The 20,851-nt window shown below is 43.5% G+C and overlaps 1 protein-coding gene across 1 annotated transcript in view; it reads right to left on the bottom strand.

Moving 5' to 3' along the window:
- LOC140378270 (multidrug resistance-associated protein 1-like) overlaps positions 1 to 20,851 on the bottom strand; it is a 180,000-nt gene that overhangs the window by 71,849 nt on the left and 87,300 nt on the right. Inside the window, exons 17-19 of the mRNA XM_072464033.1 lie at positions 13,974 to 14,173; positions 13,303 to 13,429; positions 6,954 to 7,055 (exon numbers count right to left, since the gene is read on the bottom strand). Of these exons, the coding sequence (XP_072320134.1) occupies positions 6,954 to 7,055; positions 13,303 to 13,429; positions 13,974 to 14,173 (429 nt within the window). The remainder of the gene's footprint in view (positions 1 to 6,953; positions 7,056 to 13,302; positions 13,430 to 13,973; positions 14,174 to 20,851) is intronic.

The following is a 20,851-nucleotide window of genomic DNA, read 5'->3' as shown; positions in this document are numbered from 1 at the left end:
GCGCTGCATTCCTTCAAAAACCCTCCTGGCATCGTCCCGTATGCGAGAATCCATGCCGCAGGCATGGGCCATGCTTGTATCTGCTCAAATCAATGGAAGTCTATGGGGAGTGGGCGGGGCATCCCGACGGAATAGGGAGTGACGAGCGCTCGTAATGATGATTCCACCCCATGGCGGCATGGGGAAGGCTTAGAGCTTTCAAACGATGTATAATTTGTTGTTATAGTGGAAACGGCTATATTGTTTTTGCTAAAAATATTATTAGGCCCGAGCGCCACAAGCTGGCGAGAGGCCTATTAATCTTGTAAGGCCGTGCGAAGCACGGCTGCGAAAGTGCGCACGTAGTGCGCACGAAATCGAGCGCGAAGCGCTCGCCCACTTCCAAACACTCACTAACGCACTCCTTCACTCATGCACGCCCCGTGCATACTAATTAGTAGTAGGAAAATGGAACATTACCGTTGTAAACGGGCGAAGCCCGTGCAAAAGTGCGCACTAAACGAGCACTTTACATTGAGATGATCCCCATATAAAGCACTCATTTGCGCTAAGTAGCTCACGAATACGTTCCCCATCTCTTGCATGTTTCGTGCATATAAGCATGTAATGCAAAAATTGAACATTATTACTGTATAGAGGGCCAAAAACACAAAGTGGGCGGAGCCCACTCAAAATTAACGAAAGTACCCGTCAGTGACCAGGGACCCACACCATGAGGTAGGAAAGCGCGAGCGCTTTCCGAAAATGTATAGTTTATGATATTTGAAAAATGGGAAACATTGTTTTCGCATCGGAATATTCTTCTTCTTCTTCTTCTTCTTCTTCTTCTTCTTCTTCTTCTTCTCGGGACCAACCCCCCTATTTTTCACCCAGTGAACATTGACGAAAAGTCACAAAAATGTTCACACCTCTAAAAATCGTGCCTCTCTACATTCTGGCTATTTCCCTTTTCTAAAATAAAAAAATTGGCGCGTCAGCGCCCCCAAATGTACCAAAAATGCATTGAGAGATGGGAAATGACCCAAAAAAAATCTGATCGTAGAATCATGAAATTTGGCGCAGAGGTAGATGGTGACAAGAGAAGTAAAAAATATTATTACGGCAACGCCGTCCGCCCAACCAAATGTCGGCCATATTGCTTCAAAAATGGCTAAACATGACTTCGGAGTTTTTCCAAACGTTGTACTTTTACGAACTCCTCCCAGGGCGTTAGCCCTAAAAAGCTGAAATTTGGTCAAAATGCTACTGAGGAGTGGGACATCAAAAGTTATCCAAATTACATTGATACCTCTCACGGTCTCGGTGCGGCGAAGCCGCAAACTGTAGCTAGAATTTCAGAAATCTCCCATATTTAAAATTTCTGCCGTTTGCGCAGATAAAGTCCGAATTGCGTCAAATTAGAATCAGTTGTTAAACTCTTTGCCCTAAATCTACTTTGGCACCACAGCGCCCCCTACAGATTTTATATGGAGGTTAAATGTTTAGTTTTGCGAAATTATATGAAATTTGACACACAACTCAATTTTAGCATCCCCATCAAAAAAGTCAATGAGACCCATGTCATAATTGTTATGGCGTTGCCGTAACGATGACCGAAACCTTTCATGTTATTCCAATGGGGAAATCGCCAGAACATGTTTACACTTTAGACTTTCACCAACTCCTCTTAGGGCGTTAGCCCTATCAACCTGAAATTTGGTGAGACTCATCTTCTGGACCATCAAAAGTTATCCACATTTTCATTCAAAGAGTCACGGTGTCTGTGCGGCAAAGCCGCACATTTTGCCAAGAATTCAAAATAAAATAGCTTTTTGATGTAAAACAAAGGGGAGAAGATGTGACAGCGTCACAGATTCAGCAGTAGGCGTAATAAAAGGACAATTGGGGCGCGTTAGCGCCCCCTCCTCTTGCGGTGTGGCGGCGGTGTGGCAGCGGCGTGGCGGCGGCGTGGCGAGGGCCGATCATTGCCGCTTGCGGCTATATATTTTTTTTTTTTCTTGTTCTTCTTCAGCGCTTTGAACTCTAATTTGACCCCCTGAACATGCTCAAAAACTCACCAAACTTTGCCCAAAATTCAGAATCGGCGAAAAATTTTGTTTTTTCTGGGCCATTTTTTTTTTTCGTTAAAAAATGGCGCGACAGCGCCACCGACAAAAGTCAAAATACATTGCGCCTATGGGAGACGCCCCGAGGTCAACTTTGTAGTAAAGCTACGAAATTCGGGACACGCATTCCTCTCGTGAGGACAAAAAAAAATAATCATTGTGGCCACGCCCCCAGACTTACCTTATGGCCACCATCTTCCTTTGAAAATGAAAACACGCTGTGTTAGCCATTTTGTTCACGTCAAACTTTGACGAACTCCTCCTAGGGCGTTTTGCCCACCGACTTCAAAATCGGCGTACGTCCTCTGGACAAGTGGGGCATCTAAAGTTATCCAATTTTTTGAGATACCTTTTACGGTCTGTGTGCGGCGCAGCCGCAAAGTTGGACAACTTATTTTGGGATATTGCAGATCTAAAAATTGCTCCCATTTGATCAAAACCAGTCCGATTAGGACCAAATTTGAGTCAGTTGTTAAACTTTCTAGTTTGGACCAGTTTAGACTGACAAAATTGAAATGGGCGCGATAGCGCCCCCTACAGAGTGACCTTTAAATTAACATTGAAGGTCAAAAATTAGTTTTACCAAAATGTTCTAAACTTTACCCAAAATTCTATTTTGGCGTCCCGATCAAAAAAGCCAATCAGACAAATGCCTTATTTTTTACGGCGTAGTCGTAGCGATGACAGAAACCTCCCATGTTATCCCTATGGGAAAACCGCAAAATCTCTCAAATATCCACATTTTTATGTTTCACACTTTAACGAACTCCTCCTAGTGCGTTTTGCCCACGAACCTCAAAATCGGTGTACGTCCTCTAGAGAAGTGGGGCATCTAAAGTTATCCAAATTTTAAGGATAACATTTACGGTCTCTGTGCGACGGAGCCGCAAACGTTTCCCAGAATTCTGACTATTTGGCATTCAGAGTGGCCTATAAGCAATAGAGTTTTTCCAAATGACATGATATTTTGAACAAAATTCTAATTTGCCATCCTGATCATAAAAGTATGAGAGCCAAAGTCATATTTTGTACGGCGTAACCGTAGCGTTGACAGAAACATCCCATGTTATCCTTATGGGAAAATCGTAGAATCGCTCAAATCACCACATTTTTACGCTTCACACTTTAACAAACTCCTCCTAGGGCGATTGTCCGATCAAGTTCATATTTGGAGAATATCATCTAGACAAATGGGGCATCAAAACTTACCCATATTTTGATTCTAAGTGCTACGGTCTCTGTGCGGCGGAGCAGCAAATTTGACTGACACTTGTGTTGATTTGCACTGGATTGGCCATGTCCAATGTGTCGCCGTCTGTCAAGTTCTTTTTTAATTCAACACACAATAAGGGCGCCATCTTTATCAAGTCGAAAGCGCAGAGTCGGAAGGCCGGCGGCCGGCGAGGGCCGTTGGATGCCGCTTGCGGCTTTAATTATTTTTATTAGGCCCGAGCCCCAGCAGGGCGGAGGGCCTATTGCTCCCGCAATGCTGCCGAAGGCAGCGTTGCAACTGTCTGACCAAACATGCGGGCGCAGCCCGCATGTTTGGTACCCCGTCGCCCCTGGCAAGTACAGTGAACTCGCCCATGCCGAAGGCATGGATCATGCATACTTACTCCTGCTATGACAGAAAAAGTCAACAATGAGTGAATGGGCGTAGCCCATTCACAAATTGTTGACAACAGCAGCGCGAAGCGCTGCATTCCTCCAAAAACCCTCCTGGCATCGTCCCGTACGCGAGAATCCATGCCGCAGGCATGGGCCATGCTTGTATCTGCTCAAATCAATGGAAGTCTATGGGGAGTGGGCGGGGCATCCCGATGGAATAGGGAGTGACGAGCGCGTAAGTGCTCGTAATGATGATTCCACCCCATGGCGGCATCGGGAAGGCTTAGAGCTTTCAAACGATGTATAATTTGTTGTTATAGTGGAAACGGCTATATTGTTTTTGCTAAAAATATTATTATTATTTTTCTTGTTCTTCATCGCTTTGAACTCTAATTTGACCCCCTGAACATGCTCAAAAACTCACCAAACTTTGCCCAAAATTCAGAATCGGCGAAAAATTTTGTTTTTTCTGGGCCATTTTTTTTTTCGTCAAAAAATGGCGCGACAGCGCCACCGACAAAAGTCAAAATACATTGCGCCTATGGGAGACGCCCCGAGGTCAACTTTGTCGTAAAGCTACGAAATTCGGGACACGCATTCCTCTCGTGAGGACAAAAAAAAAAAAATCATTGTGACCACGCCCCCAGACTTACCCTATGGCCGCCATCTTCCTTTGAAAATGAAAACACGCTGTGTTAGCCATTTTGTTCACGTCAAACTTTGACGAACTCCTCCTAGGGCGTTTTGCCCACCAACTTCAAAATTGGCGTACGTCCTCTGGACAAGTGGGGCATCTAAAGTTATCCAATTTTTGGAGATACCTTTTACGGTCTGTGTGCGGCGCAGCCGCAAAGTTGGACAACTTATTTTGGAATATTGCAGGTCTAAAAATTGCTCCCATTTGATCAAAACCAGTCCGATTATGACCAAATTTGAATCAGTTGTTCAACTTTCTAGTTTGGACCAGTTTATGATGACAAAATTTAAATGGGCGCGATAGCGCCCCCTACAGAGTGACCTTTAAATTAACATTGAAGGTCAAAAATTAGTTTTACCAAAATGTTCTAAACTTTACCCAAAATTCTATTTTGGCGTCCCGATCAAAAAAGCCAATCAGACAAATGCCTTAATTTTTACGGCGTAGTCGTAGCGATGACATAAACTTCCCATGTTATCCCTATGGGAATACCGCTAAATCTCTCGAATATCAACATTTTTCTGTTTCACACTTTAACGAACTCCTCCTAGTGCGTTTTGCCCACCAACCTCAAAATCGGTGTACGTCCTCTAGACAAGTGGGGCATCTAAAGTTGACCACATTTTAAGGATAGCTTTTACGGTCTCTGTGCGACGGAGCCGCAAACGTTTCCCAGAATTCTGACTATTTGGCCTTCAGAGTGGCCTATAAGCAATAGAGTTTTTCCAAATGACATGATATTTTGAACAAAATTCAAATTTGCCATCCTGATCATGAAAGTATGAGAGCCAAAGTCATATTTTGTACGGCGTAACCGTAGCGATGACAGAAACATCCCATGTTATCCTTATGGGAAAATCGTAGAATCGCTCAAATCACCACATTTTTACGCTTCACACTTTAACGAATTGTCCGATCAAGTTCATATTTGGAGAATATCATCTACACAAGCGGGGCATCAAAACTTGTACATATTTTGATTCTAAGTGCTACGGTTTCTATGTGGCGGACCCGCAAATATATGTCAGAAATGGGAAAACAGCGAAATCTCTGAAATGTTCACATTTACGCTTCACACTTTAACAAACTCCACTGTGGGCAATAGCTCGATCAAGCTCATATTTGGGGAAAATCATCTACACAAGCGGAGCATCAAAAGTTATCCATATTTTTATTCCAAGTGTCACGGTCTCTGTGCGGCGGACCCGCACATTTGACCGACACTTTTGTTCATTTGCACTGGATTGGCCATGTCCAATGTGTCGCCGTCTGTCAAGTTCTTTTTTAATTCAACACACAATAAGGGCGCCATCTTTATCAAGTCGAAAGCGCAGAGTCGGAAGGCCGGCGGCCCGCGAGGGCCGTTGGATGCCGCTTGCGGCTTTAATTCTGGTTGTGTTTACTGACCTCGAAGCGATTTTGTGTGGTAAGCCAGGAGCAACGTCGTGTGATAAGGACACCTAAATAAAGGACCCGTATTTAGGACCCCAAAATGGCTCCTGCCAAGAGACACGCCTACGACGCAGACTTTAAACTCTGAGCTAAAGTATCAGTCCAACTGTGGTCCGAGCTTTCACGAAGGCCGGAATCATCACTGAAGGTTACAGCAGTGACACTGACTCTGAGATGGACCCGGGGATCCGGGATGTATGGCATCCAGCCCAACTGTTAAACTCAGACAATGAAGATGAGGAATTTGAAGGATTTGTGGGATGAGGAATGAACTGAAAAAGTGAGTGTATTGTGTTGTATTTTACGTGTTACAACTGATAAGTCTGAGAGTTGTGAATACGCTAACGTGTCTTTTAGCTGTATCAGACTGTGTTGTTTACGTGTTATAACTTTTGAGCCTCTCAAAAAAAGAAACAATGGGATGAAAAGCTAAAATATCTTCAAGAAAAATGTTGATTGTTGGATATATGTCGGTGTAATCCCTCATTGGTCCAGGTGTGTTCCATTGTAGGTAAAGCTTCAGTTGTTTCATCTGGACTCGGTTAGAAAAAATTAGACGTTTCGACTCTCATCCAAGAGTCATTGTCAATAAGAGAATTTAGGTTGAGAACTCCGATATTTATACTATTCTGTGGTAAGTCCAGTAAGTAAGTGTGGTAAGTAACTTACCACAGAATAGTATAAATATCTGAGTTCTCGACCTAAATTCTCTTATTGACATTGACTCTTGGATGAGAGTCGAAACGTTTAATTTTTCCTCAAACAAAGGGTATTTAAGCAGGCTAGCATTGAACCTCCACAGTGTGTTTTTCATCTTTCCTCCAAATTTACAGAAATGTAGATAGGAGCATGATCCCTTAGGTCTATTGTGCCTATATCTGCATCAGATTAGAAACATGTACATACTGGCATGTTCTAGGGTTCATCTTCATCCAGATGTCAGTCTTCAACAGGATACGGAACTTGTTATTTATTGTTCCTCCATTGCTTCTTGAGTTTGACACCTCTAATGTAGGCTGAATGCGCATGTTCCAGCTATTACCTTTAAACTATGACCAGTTTTGTGAGGACAGGTGTGTTCTGTGTGGTACCTCTTTGGGAGTATGGGCATATTCTTTCACTCTCTCCACTGACACAATGTTGTTCTCCACATCGGTCCAGGAGCGGACGATCCAGCTCAGCACTCCTGTCACCTGCACACATGCTTTTTCAATCAATGCTTATCTTCCACTACATCCAAACACTTCCTTTGTTCTGATACTTGCAGATTTGTGTTACTTAAGGGGCATGAATGCAGCTACTCGTGATGGGCAATACCAGTGACTTTTGTTTTGATCCAATACCAAGGATTAGTATGGCAAGGTCACGATATCGATCCAAGAATGATACCTAGTGGTGGAAGCAGTACTCAAGTTTGTTACTCCAAGGACAGATATTATGCATCATTTGTATCTTTATCAGCCTTTATCTATGCTCTTGAGTCCCTTTAGTTTGGCCTCTCATGTTTTAAAACAAAACTAAATAAAATCACATAATTGACGTCTGTATCGCTGCTGTTTTCAGTAGGATTATTTGAGTTTTGGTACCATCTACTGGTTTCAGATTGAGGTTAATAATAAACAATTGGAATCTTTTCTCGGAGATGCTAGGTAGCCATGTAGTTGTGCTTATCGTGTGCTGATGTGATTCGATGGGAGAAATGCGCAGAACAAATCTAAAGATTATTTATAGACTTAAAAACCCACCTATTTCCCCCATCCCCACAAAGTGTCTTTTAATTGTAATTGTCTTTGTCCACATTAGTCCACCTTTGTTTAAAAGGTAAACAATTCTAGTTTTTGGTGTGCATGGAAGCAACACAGTGGCACACATGCAAAGCAACTGTATTTATAAAATATATAATATATTGATTTATTTTATGAAAAAAATGATGCTTGATCTCAAATGGCTCTAGTTAAGACATACATCATAATAGACAGTCAAAATCACTACAGTTGTTGCTCTACTGGTCAAAAACTTAATCAAAGCATCTTGAAATGGTCCATATTACAATATTTGTGTATTTATAAGTGTGTAATTATGTCCACTGCGTATGGATTAGCTTGCCCATTGGAGGATGTCACCTTGGCCTTTTCAGATGTTTCAAACCTTGAAAACTGCACCCTTTAAAAAAAAAAAAAAAAAAAACTAGACTGGAAAGTTAAAGTAAAGTAGAAAATCTAGACCTGGGGCCTCATTTATAAAACTTGCATGCTTACTAGGCGTAGGACTTTGTCTTATCTCTACGCAAACTGAGGCACTCCTGTAAGTTCTGCACAAAGTCTGGAGACACGAGGAAAAGACCATACTCATGGAGACGAGCAGAAGTGACAAGTGTTTGATTCAGACGCTTTCACTCTGTCATCTGTGTCACTTGTGCATGCTCACTGCCCCCTTCTTTGACCATTTAGACCAGGGGTGGGCAAGCTACGGCCCACGGGCCACATCCGGCGCGCAGCGCCTTTCAATCCGGCCCGCCAAGCTTGTCCAAGTAATATTAAATTTTTTTTTTATTTATTATTATTATTTTTTTCCTTTTTTGCCCTCAGGCATCTGTCTGCACTTGTATCCTTTATAAATATGATGTGTAATGAATTAAATAATAGATTCAATAGCCTATATTTGACAGAAAAGTGATATTTTATTTGATATTTAATTTTTCAGATTTTTTTTTTCCACACCAATGACCGCGGGTTGGCCCTCCGCTACTTGCCTGGATTGGAATATGGCCCTCGGAGGAAAATAATTGCCCACCCCTGATTTAGCCTCTCCTTGAACCGACACCTTAACGGGGTGGAGGGGTTTGAGCGCCCGAATGATCCCGGGAGCTATGTTGTCGGAGGCTTCAAGCCCCTGGTAGGGTCTCCCAAGGCAAACAGGTCCTAGGTGACGGGTCAGACAAAGATCGGTTCAGAAGCCCTTCATGATGAGTTCAAGAACAAGGCCGTTTACGTCGCTCGGATCGGCGTCACTGGGGCCCCATCCTGGAGACAGGCCTGGGATGGGTGCTCCATGGCGAGCGCCTGGTGGCCGGGTCTTACCCCACGGGGCCCGGCCGGGCACAGCCCGAAAGAGCGACGTGGGGTCGCCCTCCTGTGGGCCCACGGGCATGTCCCACCGGGAAGAGGCCCGTGGGGCCGCCCTCCCGTGGGCCCACGGGCATGTCCCACCGGGAAGAGGCCCCGGGGAAGACCCAGGACACGCTGGAGAGACTATGTCTCTCGGCTGGCCTGGGAACGCCTCGGGATCCCCCCGGAGGAGTTAGAGGAAGTGTCTGGGGAGAAGGAAGTCTGGGAGTCCCTGCTCAGACTGCTGCCCCCGCGACCCGGCCCGAAGAAGATGGATGGACCCCTGATTTAGACGCACATATTGATGTACGTGAACAAGGCCATGGACAAACCTCACGCATATCTCATTCAAACATTTGTGTTTGAAGCACAAGAACAATATGTGATCGACCACGGGAAAAAACGCCACAAGTCGGCCCGGACCAAACACAGATAAAGCGAAAATAAGATTTTTTTTTTTCAAATGTGTGATTTTTGTTTTTTTGCAGAATGTGCAAGTTGAAGTTATGAATAAGCCCCTGTGTGCTTCAGATAACACTATTGGTTGTCTTAAACATATACATTAAACTGTTAAAAATGGGTAGTATTCAGGTCTTTTTCCAGCGCTCTTGGGGGGCGTCACCTTTTACCTCAAACACATGTATAGTACACACCAGTAAAAGTAATACACACACATTATCCATATATATGCATAGATATTAAGGTGTCTGATTGCACCTAACAGTCTCCCGAACATGCACATAATGCAGTACACTTGAGTGCAGCCTTGGTGCACTTGCAGCGCCCGGTACATCCCTTCTTGCAGCTGCAGTGGATCAGTTCGTGGCAAGATTTTGATGCCTCTGGCAGTGTCGTCCAAAGGGGCTGCCAACCAGAAGCCTCCTTTATCCAGCCCCAGTCAGATGGTATTGGTAACTCTGGATTCCGGACCAGAGTTTGGTTCCAGCAGTTGCCCTAGAGAGATGCACGCTTGATGTGCTACTGGAGTGCTGCCTGTGTGGGGGGGATGTTTTCTAGAGCCCTAGACTTGTGTGCAAAGAGCTGTTTCTTAGCATCATTAACTTCAGTGGTGTCACTGGTGCGGTCATACATAAGCACAACAAAACGCTCCAGCAGTGACATTGACACCTCACTGACATCATTTGGCATGTGTAAGAGTTCTTCAAAAGCATCAGTCACCTGTGGGAACACTTTCCAAATCTCCAAGGCAGTTTTCTTCCCCCTGCCAGCGAAAGAAGACACAGTGTCACACCCTGTGAAGGCATGGAAGATGGGTAGAGTAGCACATTGTCTTGGGTTCATTGTGGAAACCAGTTGGTGAACAGCTATGTATTGGTTGATTCCACACTGCGTGCATGCGTTACACTGTTGAACACCAGTAGCTGTGATACTGTGAGAGCAGCAGTTGTGGTGCTTGTGTTGGCCAACTGAGTCTGGTCTTTGATGTTTGCCCCATCGAGGATCATGTTCACCAGAGCAAGGAGGGATAGTGTCACAGAATCCTTCTGGCAGTCAGCTTTGAAGGCACCGTCAAAGGTGAACCTGGTCTCAAATATTTCTGTACGTACTACCTGTGCTGCTCTAACTAGGTGCATGGCATCCCTGGCATGATCACAGGCCTTCTTCAGGGCAGTGCCTATATCTTTCTCAAACAAGAGAAGTGTGTCTCGGCCCTGAGAATGGGCTCTTCGATCAGGAAGTTTATATAGAAGTCTGTCCTTCAGTCTGGTTGTGTGTATTCTGTTGGCCACTGTGCCACCCAGCTGCTCTAGTCTTGTCTTGTAGAGGTTAGCCATGTCTGAGAGTTTAAATACAGGGGCATTGTGTTCATCTGAATGCATTTCCTCCATGAACACCAGCAGCTCAGCAAAGGCCATGCCATGCAGACGATCAGCCTCCTCGTCCTTGAGTGCAGCTGGTCTGATTCTGTTGTATAATGAGCGGAGACAGTGGTATTTTGCCTCGATGGAAATCATGTCTCCTGCAGACAGCTTGGCCAGCAGTTCAGTGTCCCCTAATTCAGTTGCACATCTCAGAACGTTCTTGTCAATTTCCTTTGTAGCTGCTTCATGCAAATCTGCAGTGCCAGCTGGCTTATTGCAAAAGAAACAGATAGGCTCGGTTGACTGTGGAAGCCTGTGGGCAGCTGCTGATCGTGTGTGCAGAGTACTGGTACTAAATTGCTGTCCTGAAGTTGATTCAGCGCTGCTCTGGAAAAAAAAAAATTGTTAAACTTTAAGCGGCATTTCTTGTGCCACTGAGCACTGTGTGTCCTCAGGGTAGTTTCTATGCCATTGCCATCGTCCAGTCTGTTCAGGTTGAGGTCCATTGGCATGTGCTGCAGTCCCTTGAACTGGAGGAGGTCTTCTGTCAATGTTGCATAGCCACTACCACTCTGTTTCATGGTTGATCTTAGTGGGCACTGCAATGGTTCATCTGTCTCTGTTTGGCAAAGAATACAAAGCTCCCAGTTAGTTATTGGGAGTGGTCTTGGTTGCTTGGGTGTAGAGGGCTGGGGGTCTATGAGGATATGACGCTTTGCCATAGTGATGATCAGGTCTGGGTACTTTTATTGGAACACAAGTGTGTGGTTTATACATCACAAACATGTTTATAATTAACGAATGAAGCAAAACATAAATATCTTGCTATTTTTAGGTCATTTTACCTCTTAAGGACCTCAGAGGTCAAATCCAGACATCTGTAAATAACTACACACAATGTGAGGAATATGTAGACACTTTTATGTATGGTTTGTACATCAAAAACATGTTCACCATTAAACAATGAGGTCAAACATTGATATTTTGCTATTTGGAGGTTCTGGACCTCATTATGGACCTCAGAGGTCAAATCTGACTTACCTCCCGATCTTAAAATGAAGCTTATGGTGTGTACTAACACTGGTAAACATTTCATGCTTTAGTCATATTCTGCACAATTGTTATGATTATCTGCATCGCTAATACACGGTTTTATAAATCAGGAGTTTGCATGGTGTACGCCTCTGTAGGAGGTCTGTAGGAGTATGTACTTGCTCAGCAAAATTCCTTCACAATCCTTTGTAAATGAAGCCCCTGCTCTCAAAGGTAGCAAAGTATAAGTAAAATGTATTTAAATAAAGAACAAATGGCAAAACATACTCAAGTACTGTTGTACTTTGTTACTTTCCATATAGCTGACACCAATGACTTTTGTATTAAAATGCACAGAAACTTCTTTACCGTAAAGCAGTGTTTCTCAAACATGTGTGCTCCTTCTGGAGTTAACCCTGAAATTCTAGTCTTTGTTTAAACTTTAGTCAAATGTTTCCACTGTTGTGTCCTCTTTTGTTATTCCTTGGGCAGAAATAGCGAGATCATATCTTTGTCTTATTTTAAGCCTTATTTTACCCTGATTTGGTCCTGGAATGAACATATGAACACCTTGGACATGGACTATTAGAGCCACTCCCCTCAGGCAGGAGGCCACGCCCCTCAGGCAGGAGGCCACTCCCCTCAGGCAGGAGGCCACGCCCCTCAGGCAGGAGGCCACTCCCCTCAGGCAGGAGGCCACGCCCCTCAGGCAGGAGGCCGCTCCCCTCAGACAGAAGGCCACTCCCCTCAGACAGAAGGCCACTCCCCTCAGGCAGGAGGCCACTCCCCTCAGGCAGGAGGCCACAGTCCATCCGGACCAGAACCTTCCGCCACAAGAACAGGTTCTTTCCCTCTGCTGTTGGACACTTGAACACGCCCTAAACACTGTCACCTTAACTATAATTGAATCACTGTTCACTTTCGGCACTACATATGTATATCTGTACAACTGTACTTTTGTGTACATATTAAGCCTATTTTTTTACTTTTTTTTTATGATTTATTCATTGTTTTATTGTTTTATGTTGCACCGAATCACCAAGACAAGTTCCTATGTTATGGCAATAAACCTTTTTCTGATTCTGATTCTGGTGGTTCTTATAAGGCCAAATATTCTCTTCAATGATACTTGGTGTAAAAAGTTTGAGAACCACTTCAATACAGAATTTGACCAGGGGGTCATTATCTTCGCTCTGCCCCAAATTAAATGAATGTGCGATTAAACAAAGATAAAACTTTTTCGTTAACATTTGATAGATAAAACTGCTAGTGTCAATATATTTTGCATGAGAATCCCTACTTTTTGGGCTCTTCCAGTCACTTGCACTTTCCAGTGGAAGTGATTTTAGGTGAAATTTGATTGTGTTTGAATCTTCTCTGTAGTAAATCTGGGATACTTTTGACTGTTTTTTTTTAGCATGGTTTTGGACATGAGTCGTTGTAGCTGGTCAGTTTTAGCAGACTGTTTCCGCATGTACCTGAAGTGAATGGGAAATAGCCAGTCCCACTAATCCAGAACTCAGCTCATTTCTCCCAAACACAGCGAAGAGGGCAGACGCCAAGACAAGGAGGTTCCCCAGAAACTCCAGGTTGACAGCCAGCCACCTACAGCACATACGTGCACAAGGGAATCAGCTTACAGTACTTTATCATCACTGAAATAAACAGAACCATGTGTGCACTAGTTCAGTAAATAGCTTCATCATTAGCAAGGCTGATCAAACTAAATTATGTTTGCCAATGTAGCCTAAAGGAGAAGTCAAAACAGATTTTAGGAAATACATTTCACAGCCTCAGAAAATGGTGCCATTATTCAACTCCAAAGACATGACTGTTGTCAGTTAAAGCATGTCAAGCCATAATTTTAATATGACAAACAATACGCTGGTGGATTTCTATTTTAGATATTTCTTTCAGAGACAGTAAATCTCCGTCAGTTAAATAGGCCCCACCCACCATATGAAAGTCTACCGAGCCTGTAATCAATCCGACCGTTCATAATTCCTTTTCAGACTGTTCTGACTAATGGAAAAATTGTTTGTTTTTGATTGTTATTTGTGATTGACTTGGTTAGTTGCGTTTTTACCATAAGATGTCTCATGCCCTTGTCATTGTCAGCCTTTTGCACTTCCGGCTGCTGTGTTCTAACCTGGTAGCCACAAAGCGGGGAAAGTAGGCCTCCTGGTTAGTGTCGATGTGCTGGTTAGCTGACTGGATGAAGCGCACCTGCTCTCCGAATGCTCTGATGACCATGGCACCTTGAACACTCTGGTTGAAGTGAGTATAGATGGGAGAGCGACTGACCGCCTCTAAGCGCCTCAGCTGACAGGAGCACACCACGTAGAACCTCTGCAAAGAAACACAACAGCAGAAGACTCAATCTACACGATTAAAATGTTCTGACTTAGAGAAAGAAGGGATCTCGCACAGTGTCACAACTTATGTAAAATGGCTCCCAAAACACATACCATCATCCTACCCTAGTGTTTTCTTTTGATGGATTGTGTGGTATCGTTGGATATTGTTACAATAATTAATCACTATAGAGCCATGTCACTACTAAGTTCCTGGTCTTACTGGAAAGTCCTCAGGAGTATGAGCTAAAAAAAATCCCTTTACCGCAAACTGTTCCTTCAGTACACAGGATGGGGAGGCCTATACATTGGTCGGCCGATCTTTGCACTATTTAGCATATCAGCGGTTATTATCCAGGGCAATGTAATGTTCAATATCAAAATGTGTCCCATATAGCGCACCTACCTGAAGTTTAATGCCATCTCTTTAGGGATCTTCTCAAAATAGGTTGAAGCTTAAAAGACAAAATTGTTTCCGTCTCTCTCTGGACCCCCTCCCCCCCTCAAAAGACAAAACAAAAAAATGTCTGGCTTCACATAAAATTTTACGCGTTGATAAAATGATAGTAGCTTGATAGACCCTGCTCACCTCTAGTCCCTGAACATCCTTTGGTATGTTTATCAGTAGAAGTTATGAACTCTCCAAATAATGTCACCTGTCGCGCATGTTAGTTTACTCAATCCACATGGTCCACGGGCCCAAGGGGCCCTAGGGGCCCTACGGCACATCCCATTCAACCTGTGAGATGACCACATTGAGATAGTCTCAAGAGGATGAGAGAGTGAGAAACTCATGTTTCTTGTCAAAACCTGTAATTGTCAATTGCCTGTGTTTAGACCTTAGACATGTCAGAGTGACAGAAGCAGAACACGCACTTTTGTCTCAGTGAGAATCTCACGTCTTCTGTGATTGGCTGAAACCTCGTGCGGGGTTTGTTTTGTTTCCTTCTTCCGGTCAGTGCGTAGCACGTCACTAGAGTGTAATCTCTTGATCATTTGCTGCGCCGGGTCTTGCCGCAAAAAAGCTTTTCCAACTTTTCTGCATCAGAGAAGAAGACACTTGAAGAGCTGCAGAAAGGTCTGTCCTGTTGTGTAATTAGGATTAAAATGTTGCAACCTGTGTCCTTTAAGTAACACATGTGTTGATTTGAATATTCTTTGTGTTTATGTATGCATATTTGAAAATGAACCACATATTGGAATTAATTTAATACTGATCTTTCATGTGATTGTTTCTGATTAATCAAATATTCTAGGTCTATCTGCTGTGTTTTAAACAAGGACAGGACATGTACAGACATGGCGGCTCACACTCTCACCTCCTTTCATTCTGGGCTTTGCATGTCTCTTCCTGTGTCTGGGTGGGTTTCCTCCAGCCCCTCCAGTTTCCCGCATCAACCACAAAACATGCACAGTAGGTAAAATTCTCCAGCTACGTCCAGACCAAGTCTAGCACAAAGATCTGGATATGGTCCTCAGGAGCTTCACGCAGCGACTACTGCTCCTGAGGAGATGCCCCAGCGGCATTGAAGGATGGGTCAAATGCAGAGGACAAATTTCCCTACAGGGACAATAAAGTGTACCTCAACCTCAACAATCAAATATTGTATGTGCTAAGCTATGTTCAGACATAACAGGCATGTTGTCATGTTGTATATTATACATATTGTATGTGTCACAATGTGGGAGAACAGCAGATGGTAGGCCGTGCATGCAATGCAGAAGAAGGGTTTCAAAATGTAGAGATAGACCCATGGAGCTATTATAATATCTGGATAGGATATTTCTAGCCGCAGCATGTCACAAACGGCCCCAGTGGCCAGTCCATTGGTACTGCAGCAAAAGACATAGCGTGGTCCAAAAAGCTTTTTTCCAGAGGCTGGCAGAGACCTAGAGCTTTCAGAAATGTGGGATATAGCAGCAATTTTTACCTATTTTCCAGTCATTAACTTTTTCACAGTTTAAAATTCTTCAGTTGTTTTTAAAACGCATTTTAAGCTGTTAGCTTCGGCTACGCTCTAGCGCGCCGTTCTAACCCAGCTCCAGGTGCTGTGAATGAGCTGAAGGTGTAAAACTATGGCTCCATAAGTTTAATAACAGAACAGATCATCAAACTAATGAGCACCATGGCTCTGACTACTCAGAAGAGTTGTCTTGAAATGTTTATGCCTGAAAAACTAAATAACGTAAGAAATGCTATGGAAGGAAAGCGAGGAAATGGAATGTTTTGCCAGGTATAAAATAATGGATGTTACGTTTGGTGTCCATCAGTGTTGTTATCTGTATTACACAAACAAGTAAAACACTTACTTAATAATGACTTTTAGCAGGTTTTGCATGTCGATAGATAAACATGTCATCTGAATACATTTGACATGTTGTAGAAAACAACCTACTACGTAACTTCCGGGCCACTGTGCCCAAAGAGCTTAACAAACACATCACAGCTGTCCCTCCTGTCCCCTCTGTTCCTACTGTCCCCTCTGTTCCTACTGTCCCATCCTGTCCCCTCTGTTCCTACTGTCCCCTCCTGTCCCCTCTGTTCCTACTGTCCCCTCCTGTCCCCTCTGTCCCTCCTGTCCCCTCTGTCCCTACTGTCCCCTCTGTTCCTACTGTCCCCTCTGTCCCTACTGTCCCCTACTGTACCCTCTGTTCCTACTGTCCCCTCTGTTTCTACTGTCCCCTACTGTCCCCTCTGTTCCTACTGTCCCCTCTGTCCCTAATGTCCCCTCTGTCCTTGATGACTCTGTGTGGCTGATTTGTCTGTGTCTTCACATCTGGTTCATCTGCTCTTGAGCTCGTACTCATCGAGTGAGTGTTACTGTGACATGAGATATTTACACAGAAATATGGTCCAGATAATGATGCACATGTGTCTTTGACTCGTGAGTCAGGTCTGACCAAGAAAGTCTCATTTCACTGCGGCAGGTTCTGAACTGCAGACCGCCGTATATCGCATGTCCGCGCTCCGCGTGTGTCTTTGTTTTCTGCCGTGTCTAGAGTCACTTCCTCATTAGACTACCCAAAATAAATTGTCTGCTTGCTGTAACCCGAGTCAAAAAATTTCAAGTGGGTTGGGCGGTAGGTAAATTCTTATTTTTTTTACTTTGAATGCAAAAAAAAAATTCTAAATTTTGTAATTTTTTGACTCGGAGTGACCGCCAGGGGTCAGGCTTCAACAGTCCAGGGGTCAGACTTCAACAGTCCAGGGGTCAGACTTCAACAGTCCAGGGGTCAGGCTTCAACAGTCCAGGGGTCAGGCTTCAACAGTCCAGGGGTCAGGCTTCAACAGTCCAGAGGTCAGGCTTCAACAGTCCAGGGGTCAGGCTTCAACAGTCAATGATGGGAAACGTCTCGATCAACCCGATCGGGAGACTAAATCTCACAATTTTAGATATTTCAATCGACCTTTTGTAGCCGCTCTCCTTTATTTTGGTAGTGAAGGCGAGCGGGGGGAACATGCGGGGGACACGGGCGCCGCCACGTTTGTTGTGATGACGCTGCAGAATGCATTACGTAAGTCAAATTTCACACCGTGATAGAGAAACACATGGACACATCAGTGGCGCCAAATGAAGCAAACTAACTTGTAAAAAGCAATACAACGATGCTCATGCGCGTTCTGTTTTGTTACAGAGGCATGTGGAGGACTGAATATGAAGACGCACATGTGTTGCGTAATGCGTTATCAGTCCTTTGCGACGAAAGACAGTTTTACCAGCGTGATAAAAATATTCGACACTGCGGTTTAGGAATGACCGGTCGGTGAGTCAGCGAAATAATTGAAAAATAAAAGATTTTGACGTTTTATCAACAAAATGCTGATATTTTTTTTTCAGTCGGCCAGTTTCATACCGGGTCAGTCGGGTTACGGCAAACAGACATATTATTTGGCTCAGCCTTAGACTAATTCCTTAGTGAATATGAGACTTATTGTAATAAAACACCCAGATAGCAAAATGAGGTTGAATCAACGTTTATGTTCCATCAGGCTTTTCGTTGAATCAACGTTGATATCTGACATTGAATCAACAACATGTTGCTCGTGTTGATCAGCATTGAAATAGCGTTGATATTAACGCCTATGTGTACATTGAAACAACGTCAGATCAACTATAATTCTCAACATTGTTTCACGTTGAAATTTCTATTCTGTATCAACATTGATTCAACGTTAATTCAACGCTGAATTAACATTGTGAATGATGGAAATGATAAAGTGGAAGCTGAGGTTGTCATGGTAACTGTACTGTAATTCTTTGATTGTCTTTAGTGTGGTGAATGGTCTTTGTCCATATCAGATGCAGCACGGCCTGAAAGTGGAAGAAAGTTAAATTAGTAATGTACATGTGTAGCCGGGTCATATAATAGTTTAAAAGCTAGTTGCAAGTCTCCGTTTAGCCAGCAGATGTCACTGTGGTCAAATGTGAGCACAGTCACACTTGCGCACCTGTGACGTCACCACAGCGCGACAGCCGAGTGCCTCGTTGAGAGAAAGCAGAATTTGGTTCGTATATTGTGAATATTTCTTTAAAATGAGCTTTTAGTACAAAAATAATCTTTGATATCGTTAGACAATGCTTTAAACTGCATCATATTTTAAGATTATTCTCCTCTAATTTTGTAGAGAACAAGGATCGATGTAGATCGACTACTAGCCCTGTGAAGCGTGTTACTACTGACGTAAGGATAGTTTGAAACAGCGTGACGGCGTGAGTTGCAATATTGATTGATTGTCATGTTTATTAATGTTTAATATTGTGTTTTTGGTTGTTGACCAAGTTTGTATTTGTGGTTAATGCAGAGGGGAGACAGTACTGCTCGTGGTCCTTCTGTGCTGAGTGTGGTCCGAGCAGTCTGTTTGCTTTTTTTCAAGTGAGTTAAGGTTCATTGTCATACTGTGGGATTCTAATGTAATTTTATTTTCATTGTATCCACAGTCGAATGTATAAAGTAAGATGTATTTATTCTTTGCGTTTTCATAGGACTTTAAGCCCACTACTGTTGTCTTTTTTTGTTGATTTTTATTTTGTTCCTGACACAGATATTAAAGTGTAAAGTATATTTTTTGAGTAAGCCAAATCAAACCAAAATTAATGCTGTTCTCCTCCTGAGGACAGTCGGGAAATAAAAGACCCACATTATTTTTTGGAGCTGCTGGTGTCTGTGTCCATCATTTTACCACCTGGCCACACATGCAATACTTATTCTGAAACATTTTCAGGTTTAACAAAATGTATTTAATTGATGTACATCTATAAACAATAAAACATAATTACCCACTAAATAAACAGAACCGTCATAAGTATGGCAGAGTAATGAGGAAATAAAAAATACAAAGCACAAGTGTAACAGCTGCAGAGCTCAAGAAACAAGCCACACAAAGTTTCACCTCGAAACTTGCATGTCGTTTGTTTACACTGTTGTATTAATGGATTTAAGTGAGAATAGCATAGAAATAAATCATAATCAAGCCAAATGAATCATTACATTTCCAATATTTGGTCTTCACTTTAGGCAATTCATACATTTTTAAAAGTAAACATTATGCCAAATCCACTAGAGAACATAATGCAATAAAATATAAATGGTAAACTACATCACAGGACTGTTCTATCCCTGTCATTACTACCAGCATTGTGTACTTATACTTTCAGAAACAATACAGTCATGGTAACCTGCTCTATGAGCTATTCTCTCCTCCAGACGCATAGACACAGACACAAGCTCTGCCGTATCTCCAGGCTCCTGTCCCCACATCGCTCACCGTGAGGCGGGTCGGCCCCTGAGGGCCACCACACCGCTCACCGTGAGGCGGGTCGGCCCCTGAGGGCCACCACACTGCTCACTGTGAGGCAGGTCAGCCCCATGGTCGGCCCCTGAGGGCCTCCACACCGCTCACTGTGAGGCAGGTCATCCCCATGGTCGGCCCCTGAGGGCCCGAGTTTACTCCCCGTGTCCACATAACACACATTGGTCCACTCTGTGTCTGTTCAACCCATATTTTATCCCAAGTACAGATTATGATGATCTGATGTTGTACAAATAACTTTTTCTAGCAGTTAAGCTAAATACTTGCACTTGTTAGCTGCTGCAGCTAACAGACGCTAGCTAACAAGACAAACAAGGTTAACAATAAAAACTTGTGTTTACAAAATATTTTAGCCGAATGATTGTGTGGGATTTCTATTCACTTCAATAATACAAATATCATGAAGACTCACCATGTGTCTCACTGCTGTTCTCCTGGAGACAAGTGCTGTAGACATAAGTTGTCTCACTGCTGTTGTCCTGGAGACAAGTGCTGTAGACATAAGTTGTCTCACTGCTGTTGTCCTGGAGACAAGTGCTGTAGACATAAGTTGTCTCACTGCTGTTCTCCTGGAGACAAGTGCTGTAGACATAAGTTGTCTCACTGCTGTTGTCCTGGAGACAAGTGCTGTAGACATAAGTTGTCTCACTGCTGTTCTCCTGGAGACAAGTGCTGTAGACATAAGTTGTCTCACTGCTGTTCTCCTGGAGACAAGTGCTGTAGACATAAGTTGTCTCACTGCTGTTCTCCTGGAGACAAGTGCTGTAGACATAAGTTGTCTCACTGCTGTTCTCCTGGAGACAAGTGTTGTAGACATAAGTTGTCTCACTGCTGTTCTCCTGGAGACAAGTGCTGTAGACA

The sequence above is a fragment of the Eucyclogobius newberryi genome, unplaced genomic scaffold (genome assembly GCF_026437365.1).
Source record: "Eucyclogobius newberryi isolate DKJ021-1_F unplaced genomic scaffold, fEucNew1.0.hap1 SCAF_4, whole genome shotgun sequence".
Classification (NCBI taxonomy): Eukaryota; Metazoa; Chordata; class Actinopteri; order Gobiiformes; family Gobiidae; genus Eucyclogobius; species Eucyclogobius newberryi.
Note: the sequence above shows the minus strand (reverse complement) of the source record. Positions and strands in the feature narration are given on the sequence as shown.